This window comes from Gobio gobio (genome assembly GCF_949357685.1).
Source record: "Gobio gobio genome assembly, chromosome: 8".
In the NCBI taxonomy this organism is placed as follows: domain Eukaryota; kingdom Metazoa; phylum Chordata; class Actinopteri; order Cypriniformes; family Gobionidae; genus Gobio; species Gobio gobio.
The window spans coordinates 52,507,206-52,534,393 of record NC_137114.1 but is presented as its reverse complement, the minus strand read 5'-3'; the positions used below and the strand labels follow the sequence as shown (position 1 = coordinate 52,534,393).

General features: G+C 38.3%; 2 protein-coding genes across 6 annotated transcripts in view; one reads left to right on the top strand and one right to left on the bottom strand.

The window, feature by feature from the left end:
* LOC307130018 (cell adhesion molecule 2-like) overlaps positions 1-3,012 on the top strand; it is a 19,947-nt gene extending 16,935 nt beyond the window's left edge. For 2 of the 5 annotated variants that reach the window (XM_079822842.1, XM_079822840.1), the window contains 3 exons: positions 407-529; positions 638-677; positions 2,043-3,012. In XM_079822842.1, coding sequence (XP_079678968.1) covers positions 407-529; positions 638-677; positions 2,043-2,064 — 185 coding nt within the window. In that variant the 3' untranslated portion in view covers positions 2,065-3,012. Of the gene's footprint in view, positions 1-406; positions 530-637; positions 682-2,026 lie in introns of all 5 variants that reach the window. The other 3 variants (XM_079822841.1, XM_079822839.1, XM_079822843.1) reach the window with 2 other exon arrangements.
* A 9,623-nt stretch (positions 3,013-12,635) lies between these two features.
* fzd4 (frizzled class receptor 4) lies at positions 12,636-23,557 on the bottom strand. The gene is made up of 2 exons (XM_079824488.1): positions 23,028-23,557; positions 12,636-16,362 (listed from the first exon to the last, which is right to left on the bottom strand). The coding sequence occupies exons 1-2, from the start codon at positions 23,268-23,270 to the stop codon at positions 15,028-15,030; spliced, it is 1,578 nt and encodes a 525-aa protein (XP_079680614.1). The 5' UTR covers positions 23,271-23,557; the 3' UTR covers positions 12,636-15,027.
* Between the last annotated feature and the right edge of the window lie 3,631 nt (positions 23,558-27,188).

Genomic DNA, 27,188 nt, shown 5'->3' with positions numbered 1-27,188 from the left:
ATTTATTTTAATCTTTTCAATAATTTTTTATTTTTACAGTTTTTCTATTCACTTTTTAAATTAATTAATTAATTTTTATTGAATTTTTAGTGTTTATTTATTTAATCTAATTTATGTTTTTATTTATTTTAATTTAGTTGTTATTATTTATATGAATAATTTCTTATTTATTTGTTATGTATTTTAATCCATTTATCTATTTATTTTAATCTTTTAAGTTAGTATTATTATTATTATTATTATTTTATTTTTTTATTTTTTTTTTACACAGTTTTTCTCTGGACTTTTCCACAGACCTCTCAGACCCCCTTGCGGCCCCCAGTTTGAAACCCCAGTAACAAGTGCATCACAAATAATTCTTTTAGAGGAAAAAAGTCAAAAGATGTTTTTTGTCGTCTTCTTTCAGGTGAAACAGAATCTTTTTCAACTGAGGTGATCGTAGCTATTGCTGTCGTGCTTGTGTTTGTCCTGCTGTTACTGCTTCTCCTCATGGTGATGAAGCGCTGCTATCAAAGACGACAAAACTCAGGTACACAAGAGACACACACTCCATTATCAGGAGACAATAAACTATATTAGCTATTAGTGACCCTTCAAATCTTCATCTGAATATGTTTATAATTTCTCTCTTCCACAGAGGATGAATCTGACCCTGAAAATGCTGATGTTCCATTAGCGTAGGTACCTTCTCATTATGTTCTAATATAACACAATCCTTTTCAAAGCAACTTTTTTTCAAATCTGCGTGAGAAATCTAGCAAATGTACGTGTGGCTGTTTTTAATGCAATTAAAATTAATGTTCTGAAGCTCACAAAAGCACCATAGAAATAATCCATTCCAGGGTTGTTATTATAGTTAACTAAAAACATTAAATAATTGTTGTCACTTTAAATAAAATAAATGTTAACTAAAATGTAATATTAAAAAACTTCCTAAAGGCAATATTACAATTCTGACTTTTTGAAATGCAAGAAAAAAGTCTGAATTGCAAAATGTAAACTCGTAATTGCGAGGAAAAAGTGTGAATTGCGAAATGTAAACTCGTAATTGAGAAAAAAAGTCAGAAGTGCAAAATATAAACTCGTAATTGCAAGAAATAATGTCAGAATTGCAAAATATAAACTCTAATTGCAAGAAATAATGTCAGAATTGCGAAATGTAAACTCTAATTGCGAGAAATAATGTCACAATTGCGAAATATGAACTCGTAATTGCGACAAAAAAGTCAGAATTGCGAAATGTAAACTCGTAATTGCAATGCAAACTTGTAATTGCGAGAAAAAAGTCTGAATTGCGAAATGTAAACTCGTAATTGCGAGAAATAATGTCAGAATTGCGAAATGTAAACTCTAATTGCGAGAAATAATGTCAGAATTGCGAAATATAAACTCGTAATTGCCAGAAAAAGTCAGAATTGCGAAATGTAAACTAGTAATTGCAATGCAAACTTGTAATTCCGTAATTGCGAGAAATTAAGTCCGAATTGCGAAATGCAAACTCATAATTGCGAAAATAAAGTAAGAATTGTGAAACGTTAACTCTAATTGCGAGAAATAAAGTCAAAATTACGAAATGCAAACTCATAATTGCGAGAAAAAAAGTCAGAATCACTAAATGTAAACTCGTAATTATGTAAAAAAAATTATGAAATTCTAAATTATATTAAAAATAAATAAGTAAGCGTTTGTTCTGCCTTAATTTTAAGTTTAGTCAACCTGAGATGTGAAGTTGTACTAAGTGATAACTTGGATATTTGAGTTGACTAAACCTAACATTTTAAGGCCGCACGAACAATTACTTTTTTTTTTAAGTTGAAGCAACTTTTTTTTTTAAACTTGTGCACTATATCCCATGACTTCAGCAGTCATTTAATCAGTCATTCACTGAAAATCTGGACATTGTTTTTGCATGGAAAATATCCACCAGGACATTTGAATTTGTAATTCAAAGTAATTAAAAAAAATGTTTGTGTCATGTTCCGTTGACGCCAAGAATAACCAATGGAATTCCTGTATTTCTAACTAGCGACTGCCATTCACAGCTTAAGAGCGTCTGAGACGTGACGACTAAACGTGAAGGAGACGTGTCAAGATTCTCCGCCATCGCGGAAGCACGTGGACTCCCAGATGGACCAGGGGCAGACTGTCCAGATGAACATTGTGTCTTTAAAGTGTCTTTAAAGTGTTGACAAGCGTCCTGGCACATTTGAACAAGCTTTTGAGAGCGTCCCCTTCCTTTACCCAGTCATTAGTTTGGAAAAGCACATCATTTCCTCGGCATCCTGAAGCTGCAGAGGGGTTGTTTTCATCACAGAGTCATTCATAATGGTGCTTATTAAAAAATTCTAACTTTTCCAGAAAATTACTCCATAATGCCCACATCTCATAGTATTTCTGTGCCACTTGATTCCAAGGGATGGGAGTTTTAAAGTTCAGAGTTTTTAACGGCTGAACTGAAGTAAATAGTCTGATTTGGGCCAGTTATATGGTTGACAGTTTTGATGTTTATGTTCATTTAAGAATATGTTATTGAAATGGTCTTTACACTGTTCATTCTGAAGGGACATTTCATTTGCTTTTAGAAGCTAATTCATTGAAGCTTTATTTTTTAAAGCCAGTTCTCAAGAAACATAATTAGCAATCAAATCCTGCGACTGTTACACGATTATGCTGGCCGTTCCCTGGAGATTTTGATGTTTACTATCACATTGCAGTAATATGTGAGGTGCGCATCATTCTGTTCATGTGTTCGGTATACTGACTTATATTCTTTTCTACACCAACTCACTGACACTTTTATGCAGCGTTCGAGAAAACTTGTTATGGTAAAACTGTTCTCAGGGTGAGAGTAACGTTGATGGGCTATTTAATTTTCTATTAAAATGAAATCTGTTTCTGTATGGAAATGTCTTATGCACTTTGCTTTCTGACTGCTTGAAAAGTATTGTACTGTTTACTCTGTAATTTATAATTAAATTATTCTGTGTATTTCTTAAAAAAAATCACCACCTTTGTTGATGTTCCTTGACTCTGGTTTCATCATTAGCATATCAGATTCATAATTCAGGATTATCCCTAATCGCAAAAAAGACTTTAGATATAAAGAAGATACACGCAAAATGGCGGAATAAGTCCCGCCTTCTAAATTTAAAAAGTCATTGCGTCACTGCAGCTGCCGTTAGAAGCTCCGGTTGCACTGCACATGCGCATTGGCTGTTCCAGCCTGAAAAATACACCTTTTTGCCATTATTTGAGCGTTTAGAAACAAAATTCATGAGACAGGTCTCTAGAAAGGTTGTCCTTCAGTTGATTAGTTCACGTTCAGGTGCGTGTTGTTAGTTTTAACCAATAGGGGGAGCTCAGGTTTAATTAACAGCACAATGAATGGCAGATTGCTTCAGTTGGGTCGTCGCTGGTTTGCCTGCAATTCCAGAACATTCCCAAGTGCTTGCTTTCTGTAAGTAAACTTTTACAAGTATTTGAAGAATGTAGTTAATTAGTTATTTTGCTAACTCCACAACTGCATGTCTTAGGTAGCTATGTTTACAAGTAACGATGTAAAAAAAACAATGTGTTCTTTCTGCTGGCAAACCAGTAGGTGAAAAAACGTTAAAAAAAATAAATAAATAAAAAACACATTACGGCATATAGAATGAACACGTAATACGCATGCGCATGACGTTATCGTTTTCACAATTAGTTTACATGGAGAGTAGCCTATAATCATATATATATCATCATATAATCAAGTCATGATTTAGGAGTGAATATTTAACCATTTATATTTGTTACTACTAAGATGATGATGATAACATTATTTATCCCCATGGTGGAAAAAACAGGACAAAAACAAATATAACACTTAAGAAGACTAAATAAAAAAACATATTACAACTATATATTCCAAAGATAAATGATGTTGGACGACCAAAAAAGCATTATATACAGATATACCATTAAATATAAATTTAAATATTTAAATAAAGACCGTAAATATTACCGATCATGATCTGCCGATTGCCGATCACAGAATGGCAGGGGAATGGGAATCTTTTATCTATAATCTTGCAGAGTTTGCACCATTTGTAGAAACGAAACTAACTCTAAATTAACTGTATTGAGAAAAACTGTAGAAATAGGCTAGAGTCAAGATCTTGAAGAACCACCAAGTGTTTATTTACTTAAGGCTACTGTAGGCCATCTTTCCCAAATAAGGCAGAGTAACATAAAATTATTCCAAACAAAGCGGGGTTAGGCAGACCAAATCACATCAGATCAGCTTAATGGGATGTAGCCTCTTAAAACACTGATTACATTTAATAATTGGCAGCTATATGTAAAACTTGTTACACCAAAACTGGCTACTGCCACAAAGGACAAAACTATGGCAAGTTTTTTTTTTCTTCTGTTATTATGAACGTCTGATGTAGTTGAGGAACCAACTACATCATAAAATAATGTAAATATAATTATATGGTTAAATATACTCTCCTAAAAATGTAAATAAAAGATCAGTGACTGATTGGTTGCTTGTTATTATGGTATTGAATATTCTATGTTGCAAAGGTGCCCACACTTTTTTACTACTAAAGGCCTGCGCACACGGGACTATTATCGGCGTATAGACATTTTTTGGTCTTTGTGTTCACACCCAAGCGATTTTTCACTGGCGATGCGCAGAGTGTACGTGCAAATTCAGGAGATGCCGCTCTTCACTTCATGTGCACAAGACCGCAGGGTGTCCCATTTGTCATTTTCGGTCTCAGAAGGGTGCTTGCGAGCGCCCCCTTTTGCGGTTGATATGCGCCCTCGATGCGCACTTCTGCCGACTCGGAGGAAGACCGCGAGGGTTTAGGGTGCCATTTGAGACAGGGCCTGACACTCGCTTGTCACACAGCAGAAGAAGAGAGACAGTATTTACGTGCTTGCCAAAACCATTCACACACTTTTTGCAAACTGGAAAGCAGCATTAGCAGCTCAACTTCTTCTTTGTCTACTTACTTCCTCTTTGTCGTATCAATGTGTGCTAGGCAAGAGTGTTTTGTGCTGAAGGCCACCAAGTGGTGTTTTAGGGCGTTTTCACACCTACCTTGTTTGGTCCGGATTTTCGGACTTTTCAGTTTGGTCCGAATCAAAATTGCAGGTGTGAAACCTCCTCTGGACCACGGTCCAGACCAAACGGACGATATTTGGTCCGACGTATTCTCGGTCCAGATCAAACTGAACAAAGGTTTGGTTCGTTTCTAGTGTGAAAGCATTTTCTGTTTGGTTCGGACTTTCAGACCATTTACAGGAAGTTCCTGTTTATGTTTAAAGGTCCCATTCCGCATGATCCCATTGTTCAAACTTTAGTTAGTGTGTAATGTTGCTGTTAGAGCATAAATAATACCTGTAAAATTATAAAGCTCAAAGTTCAATGCCAAGCGAGATATTTTATTTAACAGAAGTTCCCTTTCAAAGCCTACAGCGAACGGCTGGCTTGGACTACATCCTGGTACTTCCTTCTTTAATTACGTCAGTAGAGCAGTAGAACAGACTAACCTCCGCCCACAAAGAAACGCGAAAAAGGGGGCGCGGTCTTGTTGCTGTCCCACGTGGAGAAGCGGACGGTCGCGTGGAGAAAAGGAACTGTTGCGTTGAGTGTGTTTATCGCCATGTCATCGAGACGCTGTTATTTTCATCCAGGAGTCAAATCACCTTTGTTTGGCTTTCCCAGGGACGCTGTAGAGATTATTGAACGCATACATCTCTCCGTTAAGAGGCGTGACCTTTCCAACGTGCGCTAAGCTGCTGTCGAATCATAACACAGGAACCGCTTTCACGTGCGCTAAGCTGTGGTCGAATTACAACACGGTAAGCGCTTGCACAATCAGAACTCGTTACGTATTTCTGAAGGAGGGACTTCATAGAAAGAGGAAATCACCAGCCGTTTTTAGGACAGTGGAAACAGCGGTACACAGATAAGTACATTGTGTGAAAAATACTGTTTTTTTACACGCGAAACATGAACACATGTTATATTGCACACTGTAAACACAATCAAAGCTTCAAAAAAACACGAAGAACGGGACCTTTAAATATTATAACGTTATTTTTAAATTCAATCTAGGCTACATTGATTATGAAAAGTGAAAATATGCGCAAAATGTCAGAAGACAGAAAGTCAGAAATAATTTTGAACGAAATTTTGTATGATTTTGCTTACAAAGCCTTTCTTTAATGTGAATTTCGTTTTGTATAAATTGTATCTTGATTTTAATCAACGTTTAATCAGATAATTGCCTGGATTTAATAAATAAGAAGCAAATAGTCTATAGCAGACAATAATCGCGGGAGCGATCACATGCTTTGCGCATGAACTTGAGCGCGTCTCAAATAAACCGAAACTCAGCAGCTACTCGTCTCACAAACATGAGAAATATGTGTATATAAAGCTTGAAATGTCCACTTTTAAACGTAACGAATAAAAAATAATCAAGCAATGCGTACTGTTCAATAGTGGCAACGATATGCGTCCGTTCTTTCATTCTTGTCAAAGACGCTGACGTCAGACGCACGTCCGTTTACAAACCAATCAATGTCCAGATGCCGCCCACATAGATGATGACGAGTGGACGCAAGTGTGTCACGTAAAGTTCTTTAGTGCGCTCGCATAATTGCAATGTGAAACCAAACCAAAACTAACCGAATATATAAAAAGTATCAAAACATGAACTTCGGTTCGGACCTTGGTGCGGACTTTCAGGTGTGAAAACGCCCTTACTGTAACTTCAGCAGTTCCAGGCACGTGAACAAAAGAGCCGATCTCATTGGTCGGATAGTTTTTAACGCGCCGCGTTAAAACAATAAAACGAACCCAAGGCGTTTTTTTTAAATGCTGCTTTTACACCTGCCGTTTTGCGCGTCGTGTGCACACTCACATTGGTGGCCTTTGTTTAGTCACGAGGCGTTAAACGTCGGTGAATAAATGCGCGCAAAAATCCTCCCGGTGTGAACAGGCCTTAGGCTGCGTTCACACTTGACGTCTTTTTTGAAGCTGCCAGCGTCTGTTTTACATTATAATCCTATGGAGTAAACTGTGTTTTCAAAAAAGTAATGAGCGCTTTTTTAAACGCCAACGCTGGAGTCTTTTTCTGCAGCTCAGCGCGTCTTTTCAAGTTGAAAAAAGTTTTAACGTTTCTAATAAAAACGCCCTATGTCAAGCGCCTTTTTGACAGCTGACCAATCTGTATGTATATTTTAATCTACAATAAAACAAAATATATCATAAAACACAACCCTGCCTCTTTTCGTTTACATTTAAAACAATATTAAACACATTAATATGTGGTTCAGACAAGTGTGCATATATGATTATCACTGTAATAAAATTAAATATGACATAAAACACAACCCAGTCTCTTTTTGTTAAATGTAAGTTTATGTATGATCAATAATGGCCATTATAAAAGTATAAGTAAAATGTATAAGAAGCTATACAAGTGATTCAGTCAAACATACAAAGTACGGTAACGCAACGATTTGCCTGGGAACAAATGATAGATTCATGAGACCAAAGATCGGCCATTAGATCTACACAAGACGTATTATATCTTGTGTTTAACCACTACAGGACATCAGAGCCAGCGGCAGACGGCAGAAGGACTAGCCGAGGAAAGGTTGATCTCACCGGGGTTAATGAGCGCTGAGCGCCGCTGATCCACTGGAGCTCGCAACTCCGAAAACGCCAGATCACATGTTCAAATAGACGCTCTCTTTATAAAGAAACCACAGATTTGAGCTTTACACAAGTACATTATCGCCTGAAACTACACAAAAGACATCGGCTGCTATTACGAACCAAACGCTGCCAACTTTTTTTTAACTAAAAGAGCGCTCTTGTCAACTTTTTCTTGTCAAAAAAGACGTCAGGTGTGAACGCAGCCTTAAAGCTACACTGTGTGATATGTTCTCCCATCTAGTGGTGAAAAGGTTTATGACCATCCAGTGAATATTAGTTTCTCTTCCTCTCAATTCCGATTTCGTTTTAACTCCTACGGTGGCCGATTTAGTCCAAGATTAATATGGCTTCTCCAGTTCGACCTCGTCCACATTCGACACGGTGCCATCGAGTGTTAAAACACGAAAGGCGAAGCTTTAATTTACGGGTATGTCCCTCTTTGGCTGATGTACTTTCAAGATGGAGGGGCAACATGGCGACCCGCATTCGAACCCCTCATCCGTATGTATTTTCAATGGCATATTATAAACTTACGAGAATACTTTATTACTTGAACGAAGTAAATATACATTAATGAGCACAAATATTTTTGAAAGAACTGTGTTTTTAGCTAAGAATAAACTAAAAAAGTTACACAGTGTAGCTTTAAAGGGTCAAAAATCAGTGCTGTATGTAAGTTTTTCACTTTACTAAAGCATAAAAATACCATAATACGCTTGCAGATATTTAGGAAACATGCTAAATTCAAAAGCTACAGCAGTTATTCTGCTTTGAAATGTGCGTTCCGTGTCGTAATGTGTGTTTTTGTTTTGGTCTGTGCGATACCGCACGCCGCCGGTTTACCCAATAGTATTTCGGCACCACGGGTTGCCAATTGGTGGAAAACACAGCGTATTACAGCGATGGAGGCCAGCGAACAAACTGGGGCCGAGATCGCAGATTCTACTCGACCCAAAAAGCTTCCGCATCCATCTAACAATCTCTATGAACAAGAGCATATTAAAACACGGATAAATCAACTCCTCAACTTACAATGTGGCTTTCATTGTCAATTGTGCTCGCTCCTGTTGCGTCCTCAAGCTGGCAACCAGCGTGAGTATTGAGTCTGAGGAGGAGGAAGAGGAGGAGGGGGCAAACAACAATCGCCAATATTTAAAATTAGGACTGCATCCTACATACTGCACCTTTAACCCCTTAACTGTCACCCCCCTTTTTGAGAATGCATTTTCATGTGCAATCCAAATTAAAGGGCTGTAATTCAAGAATGCTTTGGAATATAGACCTACATTTGGCAGATACTCGGCAGATTATTGCTGAAGTGAAAGCAATTCAAAATATGAAAGTATGAAAAAGTTATGGAAGTTTAAATTTACTGTAAATAAAAAATACCTTACCATAAATATTTTTTATTTTATATAAAATGTATATTTTACAAAAATGTTTTAATCTAAAATTACTATAAAATCCAAGCCATATGTCTAACCGAATTGTGTTCCAAATTTGAAGTTGATATCACAAAAATTGAAGTTCCCATGAGATTTTGTTTAGGCGCTGTACCAAAAATAGCCACCGGGTGTCATTTAAATTCCATTGATTGTTTTTTTTGATGCATTTACCTGTAATTTTCTGTCCAAATGTCACCTCCATCTCAAAACGGTCACCATATATGGAACCTTGAGACTCAGACCTTTCTGACGATATGCGTTTTGTCAAGATTAGAAAAGATTTTGATTACATAGTAGTTAAAATAAATGTTGTAATATGAAACATGACACCACCCACTAGGGGAGGAGCCTGCTAAAAGAATTTAAAGTACTATTTCCATGGTAACGCAACATCCAATTTCAAAACGGTTTTCACAGGATGAATTTTGAGTTCGTAAGCTTTACCTAATTTATGATAATTACTAAAATATATGATACGAAAAAAAGGCGATCAAAAAAAGAGGTGTCCCGCCAGTGGGTCGGTGACAGTTAAGAGGATGCATTTCACCCACCTAAATTAAATTTATTTTAACGAGTCCTATTAAATCAGTGTATATGAAAAGTTTACTTCCCGGGAACAAACGCGTCACAACATTCCTCATTTTAATCATTCATATGTAGAATAAAGGGGCGGGGCCTGGTTGAGTTGGTTAGTAGTGTGTTGAAACCGAGTAAATAACTGAAGCCTCCGCGCCTCGATCGCCCCCAGGTGGCTGCTCCCAGTATAGCTCATAGCTCATTAATTCGACCCGAGATAAAATAAACAATCAAATTACACTTCATTTAATTTTTTTTCTGTCATTTTGGGCAGTTTTTATCACGAGGATTTCATTTCAAGTGTTCGTTTTTTAAATATGTTTAGGTTTAGTTAGTTATTTGATGCTATAAAAACGGGGGTGGGGGGACGTCATGATTGACAGCTGAGATTGACGGCTTCTCTTACTTTTTTCGGGAGGAGAGTGGAGCTTTAGCTTTAATTTCTACATTTCCATAACCATTTCACACCAACATAATGAATTTTTCTGACTCTGTGAAAGTGTGGGCGGGCTTTTGACATCGCGCCTCGATTTCCCGATTTCCTTTCCCGACTCCGGTCCCAAATCTGCGCAAGATGTCAGTGCCATATTCGGACCTCCAGAGGCTTCAGTTACTTCTGCGGAAGCCAATGAAGTTGCGTCGTCCATATTTTTTTACGGTCTATGGTTGAAACGGGCGGTTATGGGAGGGGGCGGGGCATTTCCCAAACGCCCTGGAAGCGCTTGACCAATCACAACACACTCGACCAATCAGAGCACAGTTATTTTTCAGAAGGCGGGGCTTCATAGAGACAGGAACTAAACAGAGCGTTACTAACAGACTGGGAAATAAGATTGATGATGGAGGTCTTGGAGTTGTTGACTTCACCCTATTTAACCATGTGTTAAAAGTAAATTGGTTAAAGATTTGTTAAAAAAACAGACTCTACATGGAACGCATTTCCTAATTTTGTTACAGTGCCCCTTCTCACTTGGTAAACTACCCTTTAAATTCGCAAAATTTCACCAACAGGTTTTATTATCGTGGTTATTGGTTTACAAACAATTTTTCCCCTCGCCGTTGCTTTATTTGGAACAATCTGAATATTTTTTACAGAAATAAATCTTTTTTTATATATATATATTAGTTAATCAGCTGATGGATGACAATGGTCAGTTTTATTCCTATCCAGAATTCTCCAGAAAATTAGCTTTTTTGGCTTCGTTAAAGGAATACAATATTGTATTCAACGCCATTCCTAGTGGTATAAAAATAGTCCTATATCTTTGTACAACACTTCTATTTCAATTGAAGGAATTATGACCACTGATGACAAATTCAATAACCATATGAACAGAAAATCTATTCCAGCATCATCTTTCAAATGGTTGGCGTCATACAATATTAATTGGAGAGTGGTCTGGTCTCTTCCACACAAATATTTATTAACAAATAAGATCAAAGAAATTACAAATAAAATATTACATAGACGTTGCCCCTGTAATAGTGTACTCAGTAAGTATATCCAAAACATAGACGATAAATGCACTTTTTGTGATGTTGAAGAGACGATTGTAAAAAAAAAGCTTTTTGGAATGAGTTATGTACCTATCTCTCAGAAAAAAAACTAATGACAAAATATGTATTAACACCTTTCATAATCCAAATTCTCATATTCAGTACATTGTTAATATGTTTGATTCTTGGTACTTTTTTATTCACAAATGCAAATTTTCCCGTTACTGTCTATTTTTCTAGTAGACTATAATTCCCATGTTTTATCTTTGGGCATAAAAAAAACCCCAAAAATCTTTGAAAAGTAAAAGATTGCTTGTATAATTTTTTTTTCTTTCCTCTGGCACTTTATTTTTGTATACTTTTTGTGATCTCGGTCTTATTTTTCTTTATTGTTCCTGTTGTTATGTACTTGTTACATTTTCATTTAATTGGCATTAAAAAAAAACAGACTGGGAAGAGACGAACAGGAATGGAGAATATGAGGAAATAATGAACATTCAAGCAGGAAAACCTGTTCAAGCAGAGCACAAAACAACATCAAGACTTTGTAAAAGGCATAATATGGCCTCTTTAATGTTCAACAAGTTAACCACAAAAAAGATAAATGAGAAATGAAGATATGGTTCAATGGTTTTTCCCAAATCAAAGGTCATCTCCGCTCTGAAGTCTCACTGTTACTTTTGCTTCACATTATGAAAGCAAATCAATTCTTTAAGTAGTATTTACTATTGTTTAAGCATATTTCCTGGAAGTCATCTCAACAACTAACTTTCTTAAAACGTTAGCTCAATTTAAAAAAAACACCTCTGATGATTTTTAATAGGATGCAACAGAAATATAATAGTAATTTTGATTGCATGTGAATGCAACGCTTCATCTGTAGTGCTTCAAATGACCAATAGGGAGCAGCATCATATCAGAAATCAGCTGATGTGACTTTAAGCATTTTAATCCACAACAATTAAATATAATGTAGTTATTCTAACCATTTACCCAATTATTTTTGGGTTATGCCCCATGAAATGTGGTCATATAAAATCCCAACATTGATCATGTGTGTGTAAATATGTTTAGGTTTAACCACTCAATCAGAATTTGGAGACTAATGTGACAATGTGTCTTATAAGAAACCCTGAGCCGGTCCAGGACGGGTGTGGTGAGCCCGAGGGGGAAGTTGGACTGGAGGATAAAGTTTTGTCCAAATAATTTCTGGGTGGAGGAATTTTAAAGTGATCTAAAAAGAAGTCAGGCCTCTAATTCTGCAAAGCAAGATTTGCTACCTAATGCCCAAAAACAATCCTTTAATTCCTGGCCACATAATACAGATTTACTAGGGTCACAAGGCGTCTCGAGATGTAAGACCGAGCGTCCGTTAAACCAAACAAAAGACGCACATGGACTCTGAAAGTGATTTTCAAAGTTTAATTTTTCATTTGATACAAAAGCATTCTTAAATAAATTCATTTTTCTTCAGATAAATTAGCATTTCATAACACAAAAATATCAACTACAAACAGTTTATGTACAAAAAAAACCGAATCGCTCCAGAAGTCCTTCATGAAATCCAGGACTGTACCACCTGCATGTGAGTTTCTGAGGCACTTTTATAATGTTTGTGTTCATCATCATCGGTCAAGTACATTCATCGACCCTACGGGGAGGCCATCAGTGATTGTCACGTGTCGTATGTTCATATGTGTGTGTGTGAGCTTTGTCATATCAAAAATAAACAGTAACTACATATTGAAGGTCGACTGTTGAAATCTCTGAGCAATAACTTATAAAGCGTTCATGTTTTGTTGAATGATCTGTAAAAAAAGTCAACTGGGAAACCTGTTTGATCATCAGGACGTTGTGCAAGATGTCATTTAAAAACTGCAAAATGGCAGCGGCTTCAACCGTTAAAGTTAGTAAGCAACCTCTACACACATTTTCTTGCATTTCCAACACAACCTGCAACTTTTTACGTCTTAAATTAAGACGCATTTACTTGAGAACCAAAAGGACTCGTCTTGTTTACTGAAAAATGTATCAAAATTAAGTGGCTTTATGCTTAAAACAAGTGGGGTCAGAAATGATTATTATCTTTAAAATTTAGTTTATTTTTCGTACCCCATTCACTGTAAAAAAGTACATGCTCAACACATGTTTTTACACTGCTTATTTTTACAAGATTCAACTCATTTGAATGTAATTTAAGTTGAAAGTGCGTTCACACAAGACGCGACTTGCGCAAATAAATCGCGCTATTCGCGTTTAATGGACATTTTGAGTGACATTCACTTCACAACAGACACGATTCGCGTCATGGGAGGGGCTTCTGCCAGCCGGCTCGTCTCGTTGCGAAATGGCTGACATGAATCGTTTTAAAATACGGCGAATAAGCTCAATTGACCGTTCGCAAAGACCCGCCCCCTTTAGTTACTGTTGCCACAAGCCATGGCGCTCTCACGCCCCACACACACACATTCTCACGTAGAGAAAATACATCGTGGAGCAAAGAGGACACTGACAACACGCCGACAGACGGGACCGAGCAAGTTACTTTTGATATGAAACAGTCTTAACTTTAAAATGTTGTCTTTTTTTTTTAACAAAAAAAATCGTTAATGTGTCGCGATCGCTGTAGCGCCTTAGTTAAAGCAGCTCGTGAACCGATCATCTCTTCCTTCCAGTTCATTGATAAGCATCAAATTAACATGAATGAACACTAAAAGAAATGTTGTTTCAACCGCGGAAAGACGTCGGTAAACACCGTTTTTCAAAGTTCAAGTCCACCGACGTTAATCTACTGACTGCTTTGTCGGACAAACCGGCAGATTCGGCGATGTGATGGGTCAGATCACCTGTCAATCAAACGGCTTTAGCTAGCTTGTAGTCTCAATAGGGGTGAATTTAGGATGATTGGGACACTTTTTCCAAGTCATCTCAATGGCAAAAAGTGTCCCAATCACCCTGAAATCACCCTATGTAGCGTTTTTTACAACTTTATCCGACCTCCTCACTCACTTTCTTTCAAGCAAGATCCTTTTTATTCCCGTTTCTATAAAGTATAATCTATAATCGTACAGCTCCGGGTATCCACATATGATTTTGTCCTCATTGTTGTCACTACTAGGGCAAGCTCCTGATTGGTTAACGCGGCGCTAATATCCGCCAAAGATTTTCCAATTCGCGCGAATCACGCGTCAAATACTCAATTCACGCCGTGTCATTCGCGCGAATCGCGCCACAGAATGTCTATTCGCGTCTTAGCATTGACTCAACATGTAAATCACTCGCGCGAAACTCATTCACTTCATTCGCGAGTCTGGTGTGAACGCACCATTAAACATTCAAGTGGATTGTACTTAAATTTAAGGCAGCATCTTTTTTTGTATACAGTGTTGGCAGATATTTGTTGTTCTTCTAATCTCAAGTCCTTTTTCGTCTCAAGTAAATGCGACCTGATTTAATAATTCTCAGATATTTGTACATGGAAAACAAGTAAAAAATACTGAGTTGGAACTCATTTTTGTTGGTGTGCGTTCCGTCACGGGAGTAAAGGACAGCGACATTTTGCGAGGTAAACGGCAAAGAACTGTTTCCCAGAATCCAGCACCAGGTCGGGTCGAGTAGCTCGTCCGCACAGACGAAGGCACTTCAGTGAGAGTTTGACGTAGTAGTGCATATTTACACGGAAAAAAACTGCTGCACCAGGACCGTCCAGTGTAAGATCATCTTAAGAACATTTTGCGTAAAGTGAACGAACGATAGTGCTACATGACGAGAGGAACCGCGCGGGGCGGGTCACACGACGGTCTCGTTGCCTTTGCCCGGTTTGACCCAGCCGTTGGCGGTCCGTTTGACGCGATTGTTTCGGCCACTGTGCACGAGTCGAAGGGAACATCGCTGCCATGTGTGAAGCGTCTTGGCGGACCACACCCACATTCCCGACGTGATTCCCACCAGAAGAGACATGAAGATCCGCAGCATCTCCGCCGCCATGTACGAATCCCGCGCTGACTGACGAAAGTCAGTCCAATTTGAAATTTCGTAGAAGTAGCACGCAATTACGCAAGTGGCCGGCACCGTATAGAGGACGGAAAACACCCCGATTTTAACCATCAGCCGTTCCAGCTTGTCCGTCTTCGTCCCGTCCTTTTGCAAATTGGACCGGATCTTAAACAGCGCCACCAGCCCGGCGGCGATGAACAGCGTCCCGATCACTAGATACGTGAAAAGCGGCGCCACCACGAATCCGGTGAGCGCGTCCAAGTTCTGGTTCCCCACATAGCACATCCCAGAGAGGTCGTCGGCATCCACAAGCCGCATGATGAGGATGACGATGGTCTTAACGGCGGGAATGGCCCAAGCCGCGATGTGGAAGTACGAGCTGTGCATTTCGATGGCCTCGTGTCCCCACTTCAACCCGGCCGCTAGGAACCACGTGAGCGTTAGGATCACCCACCAGATGGAGCTCGCCATGCCGAAGAAATACGTGAGGAGGAACACGATGGCGCAACCCGTGTTCTTCAGCCCCTCTTGCACCAGCACGGGCGCGGCCGCCTCTTCCAGGTCGCACGAGATGCGCTCGCGCCCCACGGTGAGCCGCACGATGAAGGCCACGCTGTAAATGTTGCAGCACATGCTGAGGAAAATAATCGGCCGCTCCGGGTAAGAAAACCGTGAGGAGTCGACCAAAAAAGTCAGCACGGTGAAGGTGGTGGAGATGAAGCAGAGAACCGCCCACACCGCCATCCACACGTCCGTGAAGACTTTCGCCTGTCGCCGGTACAGCCCGGTGTCGTATCCGCACTGCAGCGAGCAGCTCCCGCTGCGCTTCACCCAGGCGTACTGATCCTCGCCCGCTCCCAGCGCCACACACTCCTCCTCCTGCGGGAGCGCCGGCCGCACCGCGTGGAACGGCGGATCCTCGTCGCCCGGACCCTCCATGCACATGTGGTTCTGGTCGTTCGTAGGCGGGAAAAGGCTGCAGTTCAGGAGCTCCGGCCACACAAAGCCGAACTCCTGCAGGACCGGAAGACACTTCCTCTTCACGGACAGGCACATGCTTCCGCACGGGCCGATCGGGATCGGCACCTTCTCCGTGCACATGGGAACGTAGACGGAGCACAAGAAGAACTGAAAGAAAGCAAAGTTGGGGAGAGAATTAGCTGGTTCGCAAACAAATCAGAAAAGCAGTTTTCATGTCTAAAGCCCATGCGTTATCTGGGGACCTCAGGTGATTTGTAGTAATTGCAGAGAATGACTGTGATCTTAATTCCGTCCAAATATTCAGACTGATCTCATGAAATGGCGGATGTACGACACGCCAATTCGTATGCCATTTTGGCGTACTATCAAGACGCATAATCGCTTTTTAGCGTGTTTATCAACGCGGTTTCATTCTATTCCCCTACACTGCCCCTACCCATCACACACACACACACACACACACTGCCCCTACCCCTAAACCTACCCATCACACACACACACACACACACACACACACACACACACACTGCCCCTAAACCTACCCATCACACACACACACACACACACACACACACACACATTAGGTCACCTAATGGGTTTTGGTTTCCTTGCCACTGTGTCCTCTGGCTTGGCGTGCTCAGTTGGGGACACTACATTTTTCAACTAAACATCGAAATAAATCTAATTAATAAACTAAATTATCCATATAAACTAAATTACTAATCTAATTATTGATCTAAAGCCCACACTGTCACTGTATGATAATTTAAATGAACTGATGATATCAGCGTTTTCTCCAGAATGGCTATACAGCTGAATAAAATTATGCTGCATTATTTTCCTGTTTAACACTGTAAAGCTGCTTTGAAACAATCTACATTGTTAAAAGCTATATAGATAAAGTTGACTTGACTTGACACACACACACACACACTGCCCCTGCCCCTAAACCTACCCATCACAAGAAACATTCAGCATTTTTACATTTTCAAAAAAACATCATTTAGTATGTTTATAAACCCATTTACATTCACGCAGATAGCTCAAAATGCGTACAGATAACACGCCATTTGGCTTTAGAAAGTGCCGTGTATGTTTCCGCAAAGTCATGATGTCATGTTGGAATCGGCCACACTGAAAAAAATGATTATGGCCCGATTAAATTAAGCATAATTAATTAGTGCTCATTTAAATAATTTAAATTTAGTTTTTTTTATTTTAATTTTAAAAAATGAATTGGTTTTATGGGAATTGCATGTGTTTTTGTTTAAATTGAGATTAAATAAATTGATTGCGACCACTTGCGATTAAATTATTTTTTTTTTGTAAATTCAACAAATAATTTTTTTCAGTGCATGTCTGTAATTTGTAAAGTAAAAATTCCCCCCGCAAATTAGCAACCATATTTCGCCAAACACAGAGGTCCTGTGATATTTTTCCCGTGCGAATCGGCATCTCTGTGATTTGGCCGGGATTAGGCGGACTGTAAGGTTTTTGTTTCCTGTGCGCATTTCTATCTTTATCTTTCACGAAGAATACAGCTGGGCTGAATATAATGCGCAACGTTATGAATTCCCGTGCGGCCGCGCGGATTATACTTTCACTTTAGAATGAACACCAATTTGGGAGTAAATTGCTTGAATGCGTTTAATCTTATTCTTAATGAAAAACACAAAAACAGAACAGTACAATGACAAACTCGCTTAAATGGGCGCTTTTACATTTAGCTTTGAAACCGAATCTTCCGCCGTAGATATTATTATATTGCTCAGTTCAGGTTTTAATTGTAGCGTCTGTTCTCTAACTGAACTAAATTATTTGTATTACTATAAAACGATCAAAATGATATCGATACGAGTGTTTATAATTTCATACAGCTATATCTATAACGAAAAAACATTTACAAGTCTTGACATCATATCTGGGAGATAAGTCAGTAAATTAGAGTAAAATCACAGGCTTGCTTATCCAGTGCGAATGCGCTACGCAAAATTCAGATTGGGGGGGGGGGGGTAATTACTAAATCACACAAGGTCCCCAGATAATACTAATCCCGTGCGAATAGGGCTTTAGTATGTATTTTTGAGTGTGTGTGATGAGTTGGGACTGTGGTCACATGCACTTAAAAAAAATTATCAATATGCCCATTTTTAATATCCCCGGACTGAAGCGCTCCCGCTGTGAGATGTTTGTGAAATGTAAACTCTAATTGTGAGAAATAAAGTCAGAATTGCGTAATGTAAACTGTAATTGTGAGAAATAAAGTCAGAATTGCGTAATGTAAACTGTAATTGTGAGAAATTAAGTCAGAATTGCGTAATGTAAACTCTAATTGCGAGGAAATAAAGTCAGAATTGCAAAATCTAAACTCTAATTGCGAGAAATAAAGTCAGAATTGCGAAATGTAAACTCTAATTGCGAGAAATAAAGTCAGAATTGCGAAATGTAAACTCTAATTGCGAGAAATAAAGTCAGAATCGCGAAATGTAAACTCTAATTGCGAGAAATAAAGTCAAAATTGCGAAATGTAAACTCTAATTGCGAGAAATAAAGTCAGAATTGCGTAATGTAAACTGTAATTGTGAGAAATGAAGTCAGAATTGCAAAATGTAAACTTTAATTGCTTATTATGTAAACTCGTAGTTGCGAGATGTCAGAATGGCGAAATGTAAACTCTAATTGCGAGAAATAAAGTCAGAATTGCGAAATGTAAACTCTAATTGCGAGAAATAAAGTCAGAATTGCGTAATGTAAACTGTAATTGTGAGAAATGAAGTCAGAATTGCAAAATGTAAACTTTAATTGCTTATTATGTAAACTCGTAGTTGCGAGATGTCAGAATGGCGAAATGTAAACTCTAATTGTGAGAAATAAAGTCAGAATTGCAAAATGTAAACTCTAATTGCGAGAAATAAAGTCAGAATTGCAAAATGTAAACTCTAATTGCGAGAAATAAAGTCAGAATTGCGAAATGTAAACTCTAATTGCGAGAAATAAAGTCAAAATTGCAAAATGTAAACTCTAATTGCGAGAAATAAAGTCAGAATTGCGTAATGTAAACTGTAATTGTGAGAAATGAAGTCAGAATTGCGAAATGTAAACTCTAATTGCGAGAAATAAAGTCAGAATTGCAAAATGTAAACTCTAATTGCGAGAAATAAAGTCAGAATTGCAAAATGTAAACTCTAATTGCGAGAAATAAAGTCAGAATTGCGAAATGTAAACTCTAATTGCGAGAAATAAAGTCAAAATTGCAAAATGTAAACTCTAATTGCGAGAAATAAAGTCAGAATTGCGTAATGTAAACTGTAATTGTGAGAAATGAAGTCAGAATTGCGAAATGTAAACTCTAATTGCGAGAAATAAAGTCAGAATTGCAAAATGTAAACTCTAATTGCGAGAAATAAAGTCAGAATTGCAAAATGTAAACTCTAATTGCGAGAAATAAAGTCAGAATTGCAAAATGTAAACTCTAATTGCGAGAAATAAAGTCAGAATTGAGAAATGTAAACTCTAATTGCGAGAAATAAAAGTCAGAATTGCGAAATGTAAACTGTAATTGTGAGAAATGAAGTCAGAATTGCGAGAAATAAAGTCAGAATTGCAAAATGTAAACTTTAATTGCTTATTATGTAAACTCGTAGTTGCGAGATGTCAGAATGGCGAAATGTAAACTCTAATTGCTTAATATTATTTATTATGTAAACTCGTAATTGCGAGAAAAGTCAGAATGGCGAAATGTTAGCTAATTTTCACCTGCAGTTACACATTGTCGGTTAAAAACAAGACAGTTAATCTCCATCCCTGGTGTGATGAGTTGGGACTGTGGTCACATGCACTTTAAAAAAAATGCATCAATATGCCAATTTTTAATATCCCGGGACTGAAGCGCTCCTGCTGTGAGATGTGTGTGTGATAACCGGGTCGCATCTAAAGCAGCTTTAATCACGAGATTCTCCAGCAAACGCACACGGGAATCCAAGTGGGAGGTTTTCTCTCTGCGCTGAATCAATAAAACAACAACTGCCTCTGTCTTCAATGCTCACACACACACACACACACGCTTATGAGGACATCCTGCAGACTTCATACTGCCGCCGAATTAATCAACTTAGAGTTATACTTATGAAGATACTTCATATATTTATGTGCTCCTAGTGTATTTATGATTATGTTAAGAGCTTATTGTGGTAGTTTATGAACACCTTTTGCTAATGTGAAGTCCGTTTCAAGAGTTTTACGGCATTCATGAGGACAATTCCTGGAATTTGGTCGTCACAAGTATAATGAGACAAACACACTGTGTGTGTAGAGTACAGTCTATGATATATGTGTGTGTGTGTGTTTGTATGTCCTGGCTACCATCCTGGTGTGTGTGATTCTGATAAACCCTGCATTATGGAGACAAAATGTCCCCACAAAGATGGCAATATCCGCAATCCTTGACCTTTTAGGGACATTTGTTGGTCCCCATGAGGAAAACAACTCATAAATCATGCGAAGGGATGTATTTTGAAAATGTAAAAATGTCTGTAGTTGTGTGTGATGGGTAGGTTTAGGGTTGAGTGTGTGTGTAGGGATTTAGGGGTACAGTTTGTACAGTATACAAATCATTATGTCTATGGAGAGCCCCCATAAAACATGGAACCCGAACATGTTCAGTCGTGTGTGTGTGTGTGTGTAGATGGCTACAGTCGTGTGTGTGTGTGTGTAGATGGCTACAGTCGTGTGTGTGTAGATGGCTACAGTCGTGTGTGTGTGTGTGTGTGTGTGTGTATGTGTAGATGTCTACGGTCTTGGTGTGTACGTGTAGATGTCTTGGTGTGTGTGTGTGTGTGTAGATGTCTTGGTGTGTGTGTGTGTAGATGGCTACAGTCGTGTGTGTGTGTGTGTATGTGTAGATGTCTACGGTCTTGGTGTGTACGTGTAGATGTCTTCGTGTGTGTGTGTGTGTAGATGTCTTGGTGTGTGTGTGTGTAGATGGCTACAGTCGTGTGTGTGTGTGTGTAGATGGCTACAGTCGTGTGTGTGTAGATGGCTACAGTCGTGTGTGTGTGTGTGTGTGTGTGTGTGTATGTGTAGATGTCTACGGTCTTGGTGTGTACGTGTAGATGTCTTGGTGTGTGTGTGTGTGTGTGTGTAGATGTCTTGGTGTGTGTGTGTGTAGATGGCTACAGTCGTGTGTGTGTGTGTGTGTGTATGTGTAGATGTCTACGGTCTTGGTGTGTACGTGTAGATGTCTTGGTGTGTGTGTGTGTGTAGATGTCTTGGTGTGTGTGTGTGTAGATGGCTACAGTCGTGTGTGTGTGTGTGTGTGTAGATGGCTACAGTCGTGTGTGTGTGTGTGTGTGTGTGTAGATGGCTACAGTCGTGTGTGTGTAGATGGCTACAGTCGTGTGTGTGTGTGTGTGTGTGTAGATGGCTACGATCTTGTGTGTGTAACTGTGTATGTGTGTGGGTGGCTATGGTCTTGGTGTGTGGGGGTGTGTGTGTAGATGGCTATGGTCTTAGTGTGTGTGTGTGTGTGTGTGTGTGTGTAGATGGCTATGGTCTTAGTGTGTGTGTGTGTGTGTGGGGGGGGGGGTGTAGATGGCTATGGTCTTGGTGTGTGGGGGTGTGTGTGTAGATGGCTATGGTCTTAGTGTGTGTGTGTGTGTGTGTGTGTGTGTGTGTGTGTAGATGGCTATGGTCTTAGTGTGTGTGTGTGTGTGTGTGTGTGTAGATGGCTATGGTCTTGGTGTGTGGGGGTGTGTGTGTAGATGGCTATGGTCTTAGTGTGTGTGTGGGGGTGTGTGTGTGTAGATGGCTATGGTCTTAGTGTGTGTGTGTGTGTGTGTGTAGATGGCTATAGTCTTAGTGTGTGTGTGTGTGGGGGGGGGGGGGGTAGATAGCTATGGTCTTGGTGTGTGTGTGAATGGCTATGGTCTTGGGGTGTGTGTGCAAATTCTGGGTAAAATTCAACTTTGGCATGATTGCTTTACATTATTGTTTATCAACATTAGTAGCACCTTAATAATAATTATTAATACTAATTTTGTATAATTAATATTATCTTAATATAATATATATATATATATATATAGTAAATTGTTGTTTAAACCTTTTGTCACATTAATATGATTAATAGCAATAATAATTACAGTAAAACAATAGTATTTATAATAATTGTATAATTTATAATTTTATCATATACATATTTTTTGTATATCATGGATATTTTTTATTATTATAACAGAATTTTTATTATAAACTGTTATAATTTGAATCTTTCCTTTGTAATACTACTACTACTACTAATAATAATAATTGTATGATACTTTTGTCATTATTATTATAAACCGTTATGTTTTTAATCCTTCCTTTGTCACAATAATATAATTAGTAAGGATAATAAGTCTACAATTTTATCATTCATGATAATTTTTTTTTTTTATAGTTTATGATAATTTTGTAAAAGTGTATTAACAATAATTGTTGTTGTTGTTACTCTATTATGTTGTTGCTTTCATATCATGCCAAGAGTTGGAAATCGAATACAGTCTAAAGAAAGTGTGTGTGTGTGTGTGTGTGTGTGTGTGTGTGTGTGTGTGTGTGTGTGTGTGTGTGTGTGTGTGTGTGTGTGTGTGTGTGTGTGTGTGTGTGTGTGTGTGTGTGTATATGTATGAATGTATGTATGTGTAGGTTCTGGTTACAGTGTGTGTGTGTGTGTGTGTATGTATGTATGTGTAGGTTCTGGTTACAGTGTGTGTGTGTGTGTGTGTGTGTGTGTGTGTGTGTGTGTGTGTGTGTGTGTGTGTGTTGTAAGCTCTCACCTTCAGCTGGCTCGAGCAGCCGTACTGTATTAACGGTGTGAATGTGGTCAGTTGGAGCTCGGCGTCGGACTGGAGCACGTTTCCCACCAGGTTCGGCATCTTGGTCACATTGTATCCCAAATCCTGACACATGGAGATGCGGATCGGGTCGCAGGTCATCTCCTCCTCGTCCCCGAACGCGTGCGCGACCCCCGAAACGAGCACCAGCAGCGCGAGCGCGAGCCCGAACCCGAACCGAGCCATGACGATATCGGATAAAATCCCTGCGAATCACGGGAGCGCGGAATTCCAGCACGAGCTTACCGGAGTTCAGACGCGCCTGGCCAAAACTTTCTCACAGTCTCGTGCCAGAGCAGAGGGAGCGCGCGAGTCCGTTAAAGCGTGAAACGACACCGCGTCCCGTTAGTCCCGCTCCGGAATAAACCTGGCGAGCTTCCTAACAGCCCTGCCTACAAGTAACAATCCTTATCGCTCTCGTCCGTGGCTTCTGTGCTCCGGTGTGTCCGTGGCGCAGTCGCGCGGGTTCTGCCCGGTTGAGGTCTAGACGGAGACGGGACAGCTGCCCCAGGACGCGCGTCAGCCAATCAGAGCGTCCGCTCGAGAATGTGGGCGGGGCCTAGAGTGGCCACAATAACAACACACAATAAAACGGAGATAATTTCTTCATCTGTATCACTTAAAACGCTCCCTGTTTTTAGTTTATGTGCTTTTATTTATAGTTTAGTATTTCGTTTTTTATTATTTATTGCTAGGGTAATCCACACTTACTCTTTAGTTTTTTTTTTCAAATTTTGTTTAACTTTTAAATCTGAAATGTCCATCACTAGTATATAAATATTAATTTTAAAATTATGAAACAAAGTTTCATGCTATTTCTAAATGTTTGAATGTACATTTACTATCGTTATAATGTTATTCAAAGTAAGTCTTACTCAGAATTTAATTACATTTATAATCCATTTAAGTTAAAGTAGCTATTTTACTAATTCTGGCTTATTTACATGGTGTATTGTTATATAATATGCATGGTCCCTATCAAATAAAGGCACAATATGTCATTTTTTTGGTCCGTGTCCTGGTTAAAATTGCTTATTTCTCTGGATTTGAAAATTCTTGGAAACATTTGGGATTGTTCCGATTGTTTTAATCCAAAAAACTTACATATTGTGCCTTTAATCTCCAAAGTGTGTTGTATAGTATTGATAAAAATGTGTTTTGTTTTTGCGCTGATGCTTTTTCACGCTTGCAGTGCTAATCTTAAAGTTTTCCTTCTTCTTTAAGACTTTTTAAAGTAGCTATTTTACTAATTCTGGCTTATTTACATGGTGTATTGTTATATAATATGCATGGTCCCTATCAAAAAACCAATAAAAATACAAAATAAAGGCACAATATGTAATTTTTTGGTCCGTGTCCTGGTTAAAATTGCTTATTTCTCTGGATTTGAACATTCTTGGAAACATTTGGGATTGTTCCGATTGTTTTAATCCAAAAAACTTGCATATTGTGCCTTTAATCTCCAAAGTGTGTTTTCTAGTAGGCCTATTGATAAAAATGTGTTTTGTTTTTGCTGTGATGCTTTTTCACGCTCTCAGTGCTAATCTTAAAGTTTTCCTTCTTCTTTAAGACTTTTTAAAGTAGCTATTTGACTAATTCTGGCTTATTTACATGGTGTATTGTTATATAATATGCATGGTCCCTATCAAATAAACCAATAAAAATACAAAATAAAGGCACAATATGTCATTTTTTGGTCCGTGTCCTGGTTAAAATTGCTTATTTCTCTGAATTTGAACATTCTTGGATACATTTGGGATTGTTCTAGTGGTTTTGGGATATTTTAATCCAAAAAATTTACATATTGTGCCTTTAACCTCTAAAGTGTGTTGTATAGTATTGATAAAAATGTGCTTTTGTTTTTGCGCTGATGGTTTTTCACGCTCTCAGTGCTAATCTTAAAGTTTTCCTTCTTCTTTAAGACTTTTTAAAGTAGCTATTTTACTAATTCTGGCTTATTTACATGGTGTATTGTTATATAATATGCATGGTCCCTATTAAAAAAACAATAAAAATACAAAATAAAGGCACAATATGTCATTTTTTGGTCCGTGTCCTGGTTAAAATTGCTTATTTCTCTGGATTTGAACATTCTTACAAACATTTGGGATTGTTCCGATTGTTTTAATCCAAAAAATTGCATATTGTGCCTTTAATCTCCAAAGTGTGTTTTCTAGTATTGATCAAAATGTGTTTTGTTTTTGCGCTGATGGTTTTTCACGATCACAGTGCTAATCTTAAAGTTTTCCTTCTTCTTTTAGACTTTTTAAAGTAGCTATTTTACTAATTCTGGCTTATTTACATGGTGTATTGTTATATAATATGCATGGTCCCTATCAAATAAACCAATAAAAATACAAAATAAAGGCACAATATGTCGTTTTTTGGTCCGTGTCCTGGTTAAAATTGCTTATTTCTCTGGATTTGAACATTCTTGGATACATTTGGGATTGTTCTAGTGGTTTTGGGATATTTTAATCCAAAAAACTTACATATTGTGCCTTTAACCTCTAAAGTGTGTTTTCTAGTATTGATAAAAATGTGTTTTGTTTTTGCTCAGATGCTTTTTCACGCTCTCAGTGCTAATCTTAAAGTTTTCCTTCTTCTTTAAGACTTTTTAAAGTAGCTATTTTACTAATTCTGGCTTATTTACATGGTGTATTGTTATATAATATGCATGGTCCCTATTAAATAAACCAATAAAAATACAAAATAAAGGCACAATATGTTGTTTTTTGGTCCGTGTCCTGGTTAAAATTGCTTATTTCTCTGGATTTGAACATTCTTACAAACATTTGGGATTGTTCCGATTGTTTTAATCCAAAAAACTTACATATTGTGCCTTTAATCTCTAAAGTGTGTTTTCTAGTATTGATAAAAATGTGTTTTGTTTTTGCTCTGATGCTTTTTCACGCTCTCAGTGCTAATCTTAAAGTTTTCCTTCTTCTTTTAGACTTTTTAAAGTAGCTATTTTACTAATTCTGGCTTATTTACATGGTGTATTGTTATATAATATGCATGGTCCCTATCAAAAAACAATAAAAATACAAAATAAAGGCACAATATGTCATTTTTTGGTCCGTGTCCTGGTTAAAATTGCTTATTTCTCTGGATTTGAACATTCTTGGATACATTTGGGATTGTTCTAGTGGTTTTGGGATATTTTAATCCAAAAAACTTACATATTGTGCCTTTAATCTCCAAAGTGTGTTGTATAGTATTGATAAAAATGTGTTTTGTTTTTGCTCAGATGGTTTTTCACGCTCGCAGTGCTAATCTTAAAGTTTTCCGTCTTCTTTAAGACTTTTTAAAGTAGCTATTTTACTAATTCTGGCTTATTTACATGGTGTATTGTTATATAATATGCATGGTCCCTATCAAAAAAACAATAAAAATACAAAATAAAGGCACAATATGTCATTTTTTGGTCCGTGTCCTGGTTAAAATTGCTTATTTCTCTGGATTTTAACATTCTTGGAAACATTTGGGATTGTTCTAGTCTAATCCAAAAAACTTACATATTGTGCCTTTAATCTCCAAAGTGTGTTTTCTAGTATTGATCAAAATGTGCTTTGTTTTTGCGCTGATGGTTTTCCGTCTTTTTAGAGTCTCAATCTTCACACGGCTGGCCTCAGATATAGTTATTGAGTTGTGTGAGCAGGGACCCAAACTGATTAAAGCGATCCGTGTGAAGAAACCTTCTCTTTTGGACAGAGATTTGGGGTCTGAACCCAGATTACAAGCGTTAGATTGATGCGTCTCCTCCCTCTGTTTCGCCTCACTGGTCACTAACTATCAGAATCAAACCCCCGGCCCGACACCCGGCCCGCTCCCAACCCCCTCCCGTGACCCGGGCGGCCGGAGGTCAGCGGTAATTAGCAGTTTTTAAACGACAAACTGGGAAAGAAGAGACAGGGAGGCTGGTATCCGTGGAGCAGCTATTAAAATGCTAATGAGCCGATAGATTGTGCTGCAACAATCCCAGCAGCCTTCAGTCGCTCCGCTTGATTGTCCGTGAATATTCCCGGTGATCAAGATCATTGTGGAATGACAAACACGACGCACAGTATGCAGGGCGCGCAACACAATAGCCTGCTCGGAGAC

Bases quoted from the DNA above. Each gene is read 5' to 3' on its own strand.
- fzd4 (XM_079824488.1), bottom strand. From the start codon at position 23,270: ATGGCTCGGTTCGGGTTCGGGCTCGCGCTCGCGCTGCTGGTGCTCGTT. The intron at 16,363-23,027 runs GTGAGAGCTTAC...GCTTTCTTTCAG, and splicing joins GCTGCTCGAGCCAGCTGAAG to TTCTTCTTGTGCTCCGTCTA.